Raw genomic sequence first — 12846 nt, 5'->3', positions numbered from 1 at the left:
TACAATGCAACAACAATAACAATTTAACAATATAACATATGGCAGGCCAGGCGAACGGCGGCGAACAAAGGCCGATAAACACAAACATAAACATATCAAAGGAGAGCAGCGCATAATTTGAGCGGTAAAACGGTAAGCGCCGGCTGCTCTGCCAGCAGCGACTGCGCAGTCCGCTGCAGTTGAGCAAAAAGAAATGTAAAAAAAAAATATATATATATTCTCTGTGACGCAAGAGAGAGATGAGCTTCGTTAAGGTAACGGTTAAATTTTTAGGAAATATGTGTCTCATGGGAATATTGGAAAGTAGATCTGGAAAACAATACCAAATCAACGTTGATTCTTTTATCTTATCAGAAAATCAAAATTTCATACATTTTTAAGCACATTCAGTAATCATTTTCCCGATTGATACCTGCTTCAATCTGAGTTTTTTTTTTGATATGAGAAAATAATCAAATGGACCATCAGCTGTTTTACTCAGATATCGTATTATCTGCTTCCGTTTATAAGTATTAATTGCGAATTGTTATCATTATATTTCCCAGGCCTAATTAATTGTTATCTATATCTCTTTATCCACCAAATTATATGAGTTTTTTGATTGTTTTATGAATTGATTGGATCTTTAGAAACTTTTTCTTGGGCTTTTTATATGTAGTTTTTGTGTTAGTTTAAGCTTTTGCTTAGATATTTCCAGTCTCCAAAATTGATCTTTGAAGAGTTTTAGCTTAAAACAGCTATATATTCCTTTTTATATTCTTAAAGTGCGTTCTACCATGACTCACATTTAGTTGTTATTTGTAAACCGATTCTCATCGATCTGTTGTTGGCAATTATCGAGAAGATATTGATCATCTCTTGGGCAACCCGATATACCATTTCTCACCCTGATTTTTTCCCACAGCCGTTGGGGTTTGCCCTCTGCCGATATGACCGGATCAGTGGACTATAGCGTACAATTCCTTGACGCGCCAAAGCGTAACATATTCATAAAGAAACGCAAAATTCACAGAGCCACTGGAAAGGCAAACCGTTGCCCCCCATTTCCTCTCCCCTTTTGTTGTTTTTTTCACAAGTGAATGGCCGTAGTAGAGCTGGGAAACTATCGATAGTGACACCATTCGATATTTTCGATGTTTTGAAAACGAAAATTCGATACTATCGATAGTATCGTTTTTTTACGATTCTTTTTGCAAATTAAAGTTATAGCAATTTCAAATAGAATTATAATACTATTCAATATGTTTTGACTAAGTAATTAACATAAATATTCTATCCAAGCAACTTTGCACAAATAAAATTGTATTACCATTGCTAAACATACGCTTAGACTCTGAAGACGTGGCGTAGACGCACCCTTTCTTTTGAGATTCAGTTAATATTTTTCACCACCAACTCCAATTTAAGTTAATTTAGAATACATTTTTATTATAAAAAAAAAAATATATATATACATATATATATATATTTGTTTGCATTTTTCTTACTAAATTTCAGCAACAAAGCAGAGATATAAAAATAGTCCCGTACTATCGATAGTGATAAAAAACTATCGATGGTGGCTCAAAAAAAGGAAAAAGTCGATACCTCGATAGTACCATCGATAGTTTCCCAGCTCTAGGCCGTAGGGGAAACGCCGCCCCCTTGGCCACCTTCCCCTTTAAACTTCTGGTTAGCTTTGAGTGTTATTTTATTTTGTACAATTATTATTTTTTGTTGTTTTTTTTTTGAATATGTCAGGAGCAAATGAATGGCCAGGTTTTTAAGTTTTAACTGGCGGCTGACCAGTGGTTTTTTCAGGTGGCGAGCAGTGTTGGCATTTTAACTTGGGTTTTTTTTCTTATTTTTTAAAGAATAATATATACGAAATTTAATAGGTTGTTTTTAATTTAAATAAAATACCTAAGGCTAAAAATTAATATTTTTTTTTTTTTAAGAAAAACAAAAAGTAATTTGACTTTGTTAACCTTTTTTTTCTAAAATTTTCTTTTTACTTTTTTTTAATACCAATAATTTAATATAAATTTTAATAATATTATTATTTATTTTTATTATTTTATTTATATTTTTTATTTTTTTTTATTATTATTCTTTTTTTATATATTTTTTTATTTTCATTATTATTCTTTTTTTTTTTTTATTATTATTATTTTCTTTTTGTTTTTAAATAAAATTTTTGAAGAAAAAAATTGCTCAAGAAAACAAAATTATTATTATTTTTTTTAATATTAATTATCGGCCTATTTTATTTATACTAAAAACCTACTACACTTTCTTATAAATTATTATAAATTTAAAATTATTTTTTATATTTTAAAACTTTTTTTATATAGTAAACAAAGTGGAAATTTTCCTTTATTTCCAAGATTTGATTTTGAAACAATTTTTAAAAAAATTTTAAAGCTTAAAAAAAATAAAAATTGTGATTATAATTTTTTTTTTTTTTAATTAATTTCCCAACGGAAAAGCGCTTTGATCGTGTTGAATTTTCAGGGGCGCCACGATTTATAGAGAAACTAAGGGGGTGGGACAGGGGCAGGAAAAATGTGGCTAAAATGGGGAAAAGTTAAAAAAAAAAAATATGGGGGGAGGGAGGGAGGTAACGATAAGCGCTGTTTTGGCCTGGCTTTTTGGTCATAGACCTCAAACGTACGTACTCACACAGCGCCACAAACAATACAAATCATAAAAGAGAAACGTGGAAAGAAAAAATAGTAATGTTAAATTAGGAGGGGGTGGGGGGAGATAGGCAATAGGCCGGAGAGAAACGTGGAAGAGGCAGAAATGCAGAAAACCGCAAACGAGCGACGCGCTTTGCTGCCTCTTGCGGTTTTCTTTACCAGTTTGTTGTTGCTTTTTGATAAGCCCCACGCTTACACGCTTAAGAAGCGGCAGAAGAACAGCTCAAGAAGAAACCGAAAGAAGACGAAGAGAAGTAGAAGAATCCCAACACTGTAAGAAAATAAATCGAAAGAAGGTAGAAGCGAAATTTAAATAAAGTTTGGGAAGACATTTAAAGTAAAATATCAATTAATAATTATATTATTATTAAATTAAGAATATAAGGAAATTTCTCACTTGAGTAGCTCTTTTATTGTTAAAAGTATAAAATTAAATCCAAGTTTAATCACACAGAAACCCTATGATTTCGCTCAGTGTCATCACACGCACCTCTCAAGAGATGTAAAGATAGCCTCTGGTATAAATTGAAATGTCATTCAACGCCATGGAAGCTACGCAACTCTTTTCCAAGTTTTTTTTTTTTTTTTCGGCCAACAAAAGCCTGAGAATGTAACTTAATTTCCACGCAAGCTGCCTCCAGCCTCATTAAAGCCCTATTTTAGATAGATAAATTGAACTAAAAGGCTTATCAATGGTCACTGAACTATTTTTTAATGATTATATTTAATATTAACAGGGATTTCTTAAAGTGTATATATACATCTATATATATTTTTTAATTTTTTAATATTTTTTTTTCACTTGTTGATTATATTTGTTATTAATAGGGACATCAATATATAGTTATACATATTTTTTATATATTTTTTAAAATTTTTTATTTATTTATATATCTTTATTTATTGATTATATTTGTTATTAACAGGGATATCTTAAAGTACCTCTAAATTTTTTTATTTATTTTTTTTTTTAATTTTTTTTATGTTTTTTTTTTAATTTATTAATTTTTATTACCACATTTGAATTTAAAAATATTTGCCGCGCACAGTGTTGTTGTATAACTCCGCCAGCATGCTCTGTAACTGAGCGCCCTCTGGTGGCGAAGTTATCGGGGAGCAGTATGGTATTTTTGCACAACGATCAACGATAACGGCGATTGCCCTGGTTCGAGTATCAGGTGTGAAGCAATTATCAAAAAATATGGATTTTTTAGGGTAAAATTTCAACTCTGAGATTTTGTTTAAAGGAAAATGCCAAAATTTCATCTGGCCACACTGTTGCTTCCAGAAACGAAAACGCGCGTCGCTACTTTTTTTTTTTTTTTGTTGGTTCGTTTAATTTGTGTCGCGCATGCGTTGTTCCCCTTCGCGTTCCGCCTTCTCTACGCTTAAGTTTTGTATTATTGTTTTTCCCCGAACTGTGCAACATTAAATGTTTGTTAAACTACTGAAGAAAAAGAAAAAAAGTAAAACCTCGGCTCGGTACGTGCGTGTGAGTGAGTGTCTCACATTGCATGCGTTAGTATTTGTGTGGAGTTGGCTATTTGTTTTGCTGTCGTATTCCGGTTTTTCTGACGAAAGAGAGTGCGAAAACGGAAAGAAATCCCTTTTACAGTTATCTGGTGCAAACAATTAAATGGTGTTGTTGCTTTCGTCGTGTCGTGTGCGTGTTTGATTTATTCTGTTGTCCCCCCCTCCCCGTTACCTTCGTTTAATTTTCATTCAATTATAGTGCTCTCTCTGACAACTCCATTGTTGTTGTTAGTGCTTTTCTCGTTGAAGGGCACACAGCAACCGATCTCGTCTCTCTCCCACACATCCTGTGTTGTTAACTTCTCTCTTGCTCATTCGTTCTCTCCATTGCAGTTGCATTGGCAGAGAATCAGTGCTGCACAACTCCGAATTTAGGGCGAGCTCTCAAAATCTCAACTGGAAATTAGCATTCTCCCGTTAATTTGGCTTCTTTTCTTTTTGACCAATTATCCAACTTATCGGCTGTGCAAACAAATTGTCCGACGAGATAAAGATAAGCCCTGCTGCAAACTGATAACAAACTAAAAAGAAACTCCGAAAAGCAGAACGTGTGTGTACATCAGTCAACAGTAATTAGGCAAAAAGTGTCCCTCGGAATATGAATTTAATTTGTGTTTTGGCCGTTCCCATGATGTCATTCTGCTGTTTGTGTTTCAATTTAAGGCCCAGAGTAAAACAAACAAATTTGCGTGTTTCGCGTGGGCCGCTGTCAAAAAAACGAGAAGACAAGAAAAAAAAAGGCGGTGAAAAGAGTCGCGGAGACGAAATCAAAACCAAAATCAGTCACGGCCATAAATGGCAAACAAGCAAAAAAAAAACCGAAAGCCTCCCGCTGGAAATCGGAGTGTTTGCCAACACTATTCAGGTCTGTGCGCGTTGCAAGTGCAGCGCGCTGCCGACGTCGCTGCTGCGGTCAGCTGTCAATGTCATTTTGTTGGTGCAGTTAATATTACTTTTGTTTTGCCTTGCTCTGCTCCCGATGTGACGCGTCGTGACATGACTAATCCGGCATATGACAATGGGGGAAGAACATGTGAACAAACACGCACGCACACATTAGCCCTTGTTGCTGGGGGCTTGTGGATGGGTTGAGGTCGGCGGGGTGGCAGTCCTCCTGTCACCTATCCGATCCCCCGTCTCACTCTCTTTTATTCCTTCTGCCATACTTCTTGCTTACTTCACACACATGCACACACTATTAACGCCTCATCGGCGCCTGTTTGCACACGCACATTCGTGAACAGCAGAGGTCAAGAATAAAATGCACCTGACACTAGTGTTGTCAGATTAATTGGTTTTATACCCCATTTAATTGCAATTCATTGATTGAAGCTGTCTAAAATAATATTTTGCTATTTTAATTAATTTAAAAGCTGTCTTAATGGGTTGACCTCTGCTGTGGTTAGGTATGCATGTGTAAATGCTCGTTTGTGGAAGTGTGAGCTGTTGATTCGTTGACGTTGCAGCGGAACTCTAAAAGACGCTGAGCACCATACAAATCTAGATATCACCGTCGATCCGGCATTCCGTCCGCGCTGCGGATAACTTTTTAGAATTTCAATTTCGATTTCATGATCGTCGGTTTTGTCGAGTGCATATTAATTGAGTGGCTGCGACTGTGATTGTGGCTGTGATTGTGTGTGTTTGTTTTGATTTGGCTCTTTCTTGCGCTCTCTCTCTCTCTTTTGTGGGGACAACAATGCAATGCGATTGTTTGAAGTTGGTTTCTTGTTGCATGCCACTTTTTTTTTTTTTTTATCAACTTCGTTTGTCACTCTCCTTCGCTCAGTCAGTCGTCGCCCGTTCCGTTTCGCACAGCAATTTCACTTTTTTATTTTTATATTTCCAACCAAAAGAAAGCAGAGCAAATTGTGATAACAAAAATGTACGAATAACTTTTAATAACCGAAAAAGCGATAACGCGCGATAACCGACAATTACCAGACCGATAAAACGATAAATCCAACGAAGCGGCAAAGTTGAAAGTTGAATCAGTTTCTTTGATGGTTGACGTTTTGCAAGGATAATAAGGATAACCAAATATCCATCAACATGATCAAACTGAAATCCTTGTTCCGCAGAGGACAGGGCACCTCCAGCTCGAACTCCTCTAACTCGTCGCACAAGCAGCAGCAGCAGCAGGTGCAGCAACAGCAACAACAGCAGTTGCAGCAGCAACAACAGCAGCAGCAGCAGCACTCCTCCAACAACAACCGCCAGAAGTCGCAGTCTAGCACTTCCCTGAACACCGCCCACGAGCAGCCACATCCCCCAGCCAGCTCCACCAAATTCTACGCACACCAGGAGGCGGCTAGCTACGAACGGGGCGTGGATGTGGGCGATGAGGAGGCGCTGCTGCTGAGTAATCAACAGCAGCAACAAAGACGCCAGCAGCAGCAGCAGTTGCAGCTTCAACAGCAGCAGCAACAGCAGAGCAACACTTTGCCCCAAAAAAAGTCCAAGCTCAAAGGACAAAAGCAGCCAAAGCAGTTGCCAGTGCAGCAGCATAGCAATGCCCAGGATCACTTGCAAGAGCAGCAACAGCAGCAACAACCCCCTCTGATGACTTCCCTGGCAGCCAGCAACGCCACAACCAGCAGCACCGCCACCAGCAATATCAACAACAACAACGCATTGGCCGCTTTGCAAGATGGTGGCGCCGCTGCCGCCGCTGCAGCAGATTTTTACCAGCAACTAGCAGCAGCCGCTTCAGCATCTGCAACCGGAAATAGTAATTCCAGTGCGGATAGTCCGGCAAAGGCATTTCCGGCAGCAGCAGCAGCTGTGGCTGTAGCCGCTGTGGCAGCCAGTAGCTACCAACAGCAACAGCAGCAGCAGCAGCAGCAACTCATCAACAACGAACAGCAACAACAGCAACTCTTAGAGGTGAGAATCGTCATCTGTTGTGATATAAATATTAAATATAATATAATTCATATGAAATGTTTAACAGGCTAACAACAAAATGCAGGAGCTGCACAAGCAGCTGGAAAGATTGGGAAGCGAGCAACTGCAGTTGGAGACACGCATCACGGAGCTGCTGCCATATCAAAGCGAGGTGGCCAAGCTGAAGGGCGATCTAGTTAAGATGCAGGTGAGTCTAAAGAGTAGAAAGGGAGAAGCTAACCGCAAATAGCATGATGTGTTGTCACGGCTGATTGATGCTATTGTTGTTTTATGTTATTATTATTTATATACACTTTTCGATCAAGGGTTAGTAGCTAAAGAGAAAGAGTAAGCTATAAAAAATTACCTTTTTAGATAAGAGAAGAGGAAAATATCATAATCCTTCTATCTTTAGTGCTTATAAAACCAAAAAAAAAAAAAAATTGTTTATAACTAAGAGCAGTGTATTCCCGTTGACAAAATAACTTAATCCATGTATCCGGGGGCGTTGCGCTTGGCTAGCCCCCCCTAAACCCATCCATTGATATTCAATATGATGTATAGGCGATGCACTCTCTCGGTCCTTTAATTTAAAGTCTACAAAAGACTAGAGACAGTTTTGCGTCGTAGATGAGTAGCAGCAAACTTAAAGGGAAATCCAAACGCTAATCTGATCAGTCCAATGTTTCTTGTGTGTGCTTTCAGAGTCAACAGGAGAAGACCCAGATGGAGATCGGCAATCTGAGGTACGAGAACGAATCTCTGCGCAATCGGCTGCGGGACGTTGTAAACTCGCCACTGTCGGATGCCGAGAAGCACCAGATAATCCAAGATTCGCAGCGTTTGCATAGTTCGGCACCCGCCTCGATTGCCCTGCCCAGTGTAAGTCTACCATCTCTTCAAAGCTTAAATATTCTCCAAGATTAACTTTATCCTTTCTCTCTAGACAAACGATGCGCAGGATGGCACGCCCTGCCTTACGCCCGACTGGGACAAACAGTCATCGTCCAGTGAGATCTCTGTAGCTTGTCTCCAAGACAAGATCATACAGATGGAGGAGACGCACTATTCCACCAATGAGGAGCTACAGGCCACCCTGCAGGAGTTGGCCGATCTACAAACTCAGCTCACGGACACACAAACGGAGAACGAACGTCTGGCCGAGGAGAAGGATGTGCTCTTCCAGTCGCTTTGCCGGCAAACCGAAAAGCTAAACGAATCACGCACACAGATCAGTACCCTTCAAGAGCTTCTGCTACGCGACACCAAGCAGGCGGCCTCGGAAGTGAGCGCCACGGAACGTGAACAAAAGCTGTTGGATCTAATTAAAACCTCGCAGGAGGAAAGGGAAGCTGTGTTGCTCAAACAAGAGGAATTAAGCGCTGAACTGGCGGAGCTACGACAGGCGCGAGAGGCCGCCCAGCAGGAGCAACAGCGGCAGCGGGATCGAATAGCTTTGCTTGACTCGCAGTTGGATGCGGCGAATGCAGAGCGACGCCAGGGTGAGGCTCAATTCTCGCAGGCCAAGGAGGAGATCTCTCAGCGGGCCATTGAGATAAGTCGACTGAGCACACTGCTGGAGAATGCCAGGTCCAAGATTGAGGAGCTGGATGCCGATTTGGCCAGAGGCGACAAGACGGATCTGAGTGATGTGCTCGATGCGGCCAGAAAGGAGAAGGATGCCTTGGAGGAGCGCGTGGCCGAGCTGCAGGATCAGTGCTCGCGCAGCCAAGCTGAGCTGAGACGTCTGCGCGAACAGCTCTCCGGTTTGACCGAGGAGTGTAAGGTGGCCAAAAATAATGCCAAATGCGCCGTCTCCAATCTCGAGTATCGCCTGGAGCAGCTGCAACGGGACAAAGACAAGCTGGCCGGCGAGTGGCAGGTCCTGGAGGAGCGTGTAGCTGAGCTGCAAGTGCAGTGCAAGTGCCACCAGGAGGACAAGACCCAGTTGCAGTCGCTGCTTAGCGAGACTCAGCGTCATCTGGGCGATGTCCAGATGCAGCTAAGCGAATCGGAGCGACGGCTCGAGCAGGAGACACAGCTGCGCCGCAAGGAGGGCGAGGAGTGGCAGCAGTTCCAGGCCGATCTTCTGATGACAGTGCGTGTGGCCAATGACTTCAAGACTGAGGCGCTCAGCGCCCGCGAGCAGCTGGTGCTCGACAACAAGACGCAAAAGGAGAAGATTCGACTGCTTGAGCAGCAGCTCGATAAGCTCACCAAGCAGCGTGAGTTTTTTTTATCATAAATTTTCCTTGATATATAGAGAACTTTCTTTCTTTGTTGCTTGTGACTTTCCAGCAGAACTGCAGCAGTCGGAGACGCCGCAGTCGGTTTTGTCCACGGTGCAGCGTGAAATGGAGTTGGCCACGCGGCGCAGCAAGCTTAGCTTCAGTCGACAGGACTCCAGGCTCTCCGTAAAGACGCTGATTGAGAGCATAGAGAATAACAAGCCGGTGAGTAGGATCAATAGGGAAATGTATCCGTAGACTCACCTTGTTGTTTTTTTACAACAGCAGGGCAAGGCCGACGAGGCAGAGTCCCACTACAGCTCCACGTCCAGCCTAAATAGCGGCACTCCAGAGCTGGGAAATACGCCCATTATCCTGCCGCCATCCAGTGATTGGCATGAAAGTGTGAGTTTAAACCTTTAAAATTATAAAAATAAGAAATAATATTAAATTAAATTAAATTAAATTAAATCCCTACAGCTTCGCCTGCCTGTACTGCAGAGCAGTAACCTGCATGTGAACGTCGTGGGCAGCGGAGGAACGGGCGCAAATATTACAGGAGGATCAGCTAGCACTACCAAAGCCACATTGGCGCAACAACAGACGCCAACGCAGCAGCAGCAGCCGGCGCCGGCGACGACGATAACAACGCCTCAAAGTCAGAGTCAAAATCCGAACCCAATGCAGATCCAGATCCCAAATGTATCACAGCCCTCAACGCCGGCCACGCCCAGCAGTGCGGGCAGCAACAGCAGCAGTGGCTTGATGCCCTTTGGCAATGTCTCAAAGTCTTTTATAAGTGGTAACTAGATTATTATTATTATTATTTAAATTTTCCTAATTTACTTTAATTTTTTTTAGGTGAACGCAAGGATCCTCTTAATATGCTCATAACAAACGGAGGCTCCAAGCGCAATGCCCTGCTAAAATGGTGCCAGAACAAGACAGTTGGCTATCGCAATATAGACATCACGAACTTTAGCTCGTCGTGGAACGATGGGCTGGCCTTTTGCGCGATACTGCACTCATATCTACCCGATCGGATTCCCTACGATCAACTAAGTCCGGCCAATAAGCGACGCAACTTTTCGCTGGCCTTTGCAGCGGCAGAGTCTGTGGGAATAGGCACCACGCTGGTGTGTATATAATCTATACCTTATCTCGTTGATTTTAAATATTAAATTAAGTTTTTGATTTGTTTTTTAATTAATTTTTTTTTTTTTTTTTATTTATTATACATTTTATTATTATTATTTTTTTTATTCATTTTTTTTTTATTTTTTTTTTATTCTTATTTTTATTATTATTTTTTTTATTTTTTTATTATTATTTTTTAATTCAATTTTTTTATTATTATATTTTTAATTCATTTTTTTTTATTATTTAAAAAAAATTGTTTTTGTTAAACATGTTTTACTTTTGATTTATTTTTAATTCTAGATTTATTCTTTATTAATTTGTTATTTATTTTTCAGAACATCAACGACATGTGCCAGATCGAGCGACCCGACTGGATGCAGGTCATGTCCTATGTGACGGCGATCTACAAGTACTTTGAGACCTAGCGAATGAAAATAAAGTAAAAGTGAAAAGTGTGAAAAAAACTAAGAATTAAAAGGAGAAAGAGAAATAGAAAGAGGAGAAGGATAATGAGAAGGAGTAGGTGTAGTTGTTGTAAGTCCTCTTTTTCTTCTTTATTTCTTTTTATATTTTTCCTTTATTTTTCCTTTATTTGTTCCCTTCCTCCTATCCTAAACATTTATATTTTATTATTCTTATTATTATTTTATTATTATTATTATTTTTGTATATTCTTCTTTATATTTTTTTTTGTTTTTCTAAACCTGCCTTTTCTTTCTTTATATTTGCCGATGTGCAGTGGTCCCTCAAAAAGGAGTTAACCTTTATTTCCTTTTTTTTGTATAATTTTTTTGTGGTTTCTTTGATTTCTAGCCCTTAGCTTAGGTTTTAGCCCTAAAATATCTATTTCTTGAAGGTTGTTTTACTCCATCAGGCCTTTTAAAAAAAATCCCTGTCCACTGTATGTCGGTAGAATAGGTTTTGTTTATTGCTTGCAGAGCTACAGAGTTTATTTTTACACGCAGAGAAAAAAAAAAAGATTATTATTAGCGACGATGAAGCATACACTATAGAGATAAAGGTAAAGATAACGAACAAGATTAAAGGAGACGGAGAGCGGGTCTCCGGCCTAGCTTTAGCTTTAGTATATGTAATTATTTATTCCAACTACAACCGATAACTAATTTAAAGAGCAAACTGTATTTTTTTTGTCTGTCAACGATTCATTCTATGATCTACCCATAAAGAACAAAATATGCTTAAAAAAAAGGCAAATGAAACAATTAAAAAATAATGCTTGTTTTCTTTTTTTAATTTTTATTAAATTTCTGTGATTTTTGAATGCCAAAGAGCTTGCTTCAAGAGTCTTTTTTTTCAGAATCTACAGAACGTGGTTTGTAGAGTTATTTTTTCAGTTTGTAGAGTTTTTTTCAGAATCAACGTGTAAAAACAAAGTCTACTCATCTCCAAGGATTACGAGAACAAATCACAAAGTTGATTTTGTGGATGTTATTTGTTTTCGGTTTTTCCTTCGCCTATTTTATGAGTTTTCTGTCCACTTTTTCAGATTTTTTAAAACCAAAAAACGGGTTTGTAGAGTTCTTTCCAGTTTATAGAGTTATTTTTTCAGAATCATCGCGTTTAGAAAGTCTACACATCGCTAAGGATTACGAAAACAAATTGCAAAGTTGATTTTGTGGATGTTATTTGTTATTCGTTTCCCCTTCGCCTATTTTTTGGGTCTTTTGTCCACTTTTTCAGAATTTTTAAAACCAAAAAACTGGTTTGTAGAGTTTTTTTTTCAGAATCAATGTGTAAAAACAAAGTCTACACATCGCCAAGGATTACGAAAACAAATCACAAAGTTGATTTTGTGGAAGGTATTTGTTTATCGTTGCCCCTTCGCCGTCTATTCTGTCTGTCTTCCGCCTACGAGGGTGGCTCCCGAGCCTGCCATATAACCTTACTTAAGGCCGGCGCCGCCTTAAGCCCATGGATTTAGTGGCGATAAATTAAAAATTCTTTTAAAATTTTACAGCTTTAGCAATTTGCATTTTTTGTAATCAAAATTTTCTGAGCCTTCCCGTCGTCGTCGTCGTAGTCGCTTATTAAAATAGATCAATCTTTTGCATGGGAGGAACTCTCTTCTTTTCTTAAGCCCTTTGGAAAATTCTTGGAGGGGGGAGTGAGCAGTAGGTAATGGTGGTCTCTCAAAATGGCGGGCTCCTTGAGCAACGGGGGAAATTTCCCTTTGAGTGGGAAAAATTTCCCCCAAAGGAGCAGGAAAGAGACGGCGCCACTCTGATGATGATGATGGCTGTGCTCTACCCATTTTCCGTGGGCGGGATTCCGGACGTGGTTGGTCGAACGACGAGATTCCAGCAAAAAGAAGGGGATGAAGTGCCGTCGAGCTGGGTGTGGCATGTGGCCGAGGATTT

General features: G+C 39.5%; 1 protein-coding gene across 4 annotated transcripts in view; it reads left to right on the top strand.

Moving 5' to 3' along the window:
* Positions 1-3985: 3985 nt before the first annotated feature.
* The window catches only part of spdi (split discs), a 132526-nt gene continuing 123665 nt past the window's right edge, over positions 3986-12846 (top strand). The window contains exons 1-10 of one of the 4 annotated variants that reach the window (XM_017168762.3): positions 3986-4199; positions 6071-7100; positions 7168-7308; positions 7806-7982; positions 8047-9325; positions 9402-9553; positions 9617-9733; positions 9809-10130; positions 10190-10464; positions 10804-11002. In XM_017168762.3, the coding sequence (XP_017024251.1) occupies positions 6267-7100; positions 7168-7308; positions 7806-7982; positions 8047-9325; positions 9402-9553; positions 9617-9733; positions 9809-10130; positions 10190-10464; positions 10804-10893 (3387 nt within the window). In that variant the 5' untranslated portion in view covers positions 3986-4199; positions 6071-6266 and the 3' untranslated portion in view covers positions 10894-11002. Of the gene's footprint in view, positions 4200-6070; positions 7101-7167; positions 7309-7805; positions 7983-8046; positions 9326-9398; positions 9554-9613; positions 9734-9808; positions 10131-10189; positions 10465-10803; positions 11703-12846 lie in introns of those variants that run through there. The other 3 variants (XM_017168760.3, XM_070288219.1, XM_017168757.3) reach the window with 3 other exon arrangements.

This window comes from Drosophila kikkawai, chromosome X (genome assembly GCF_030179895.1).
Source record: "Drosophila kikkawai strain 14028-0561.14 chromosome X, DkikHiC1v2, whole genome shotgun sequence".
Classification (NCBI taxonomy): domain Eukaryota; kingdom Metazoa; phylum Arthropoda; class Insecta; order Diptera; family Drosophilidae; genus Drosophila; species Drosophila kikkawai.
The sequence above is the reverse complement of the archived record's forward strand: the minus strand, read 5'-3'. Positions and strand labels throughout refer to the sequence as shown.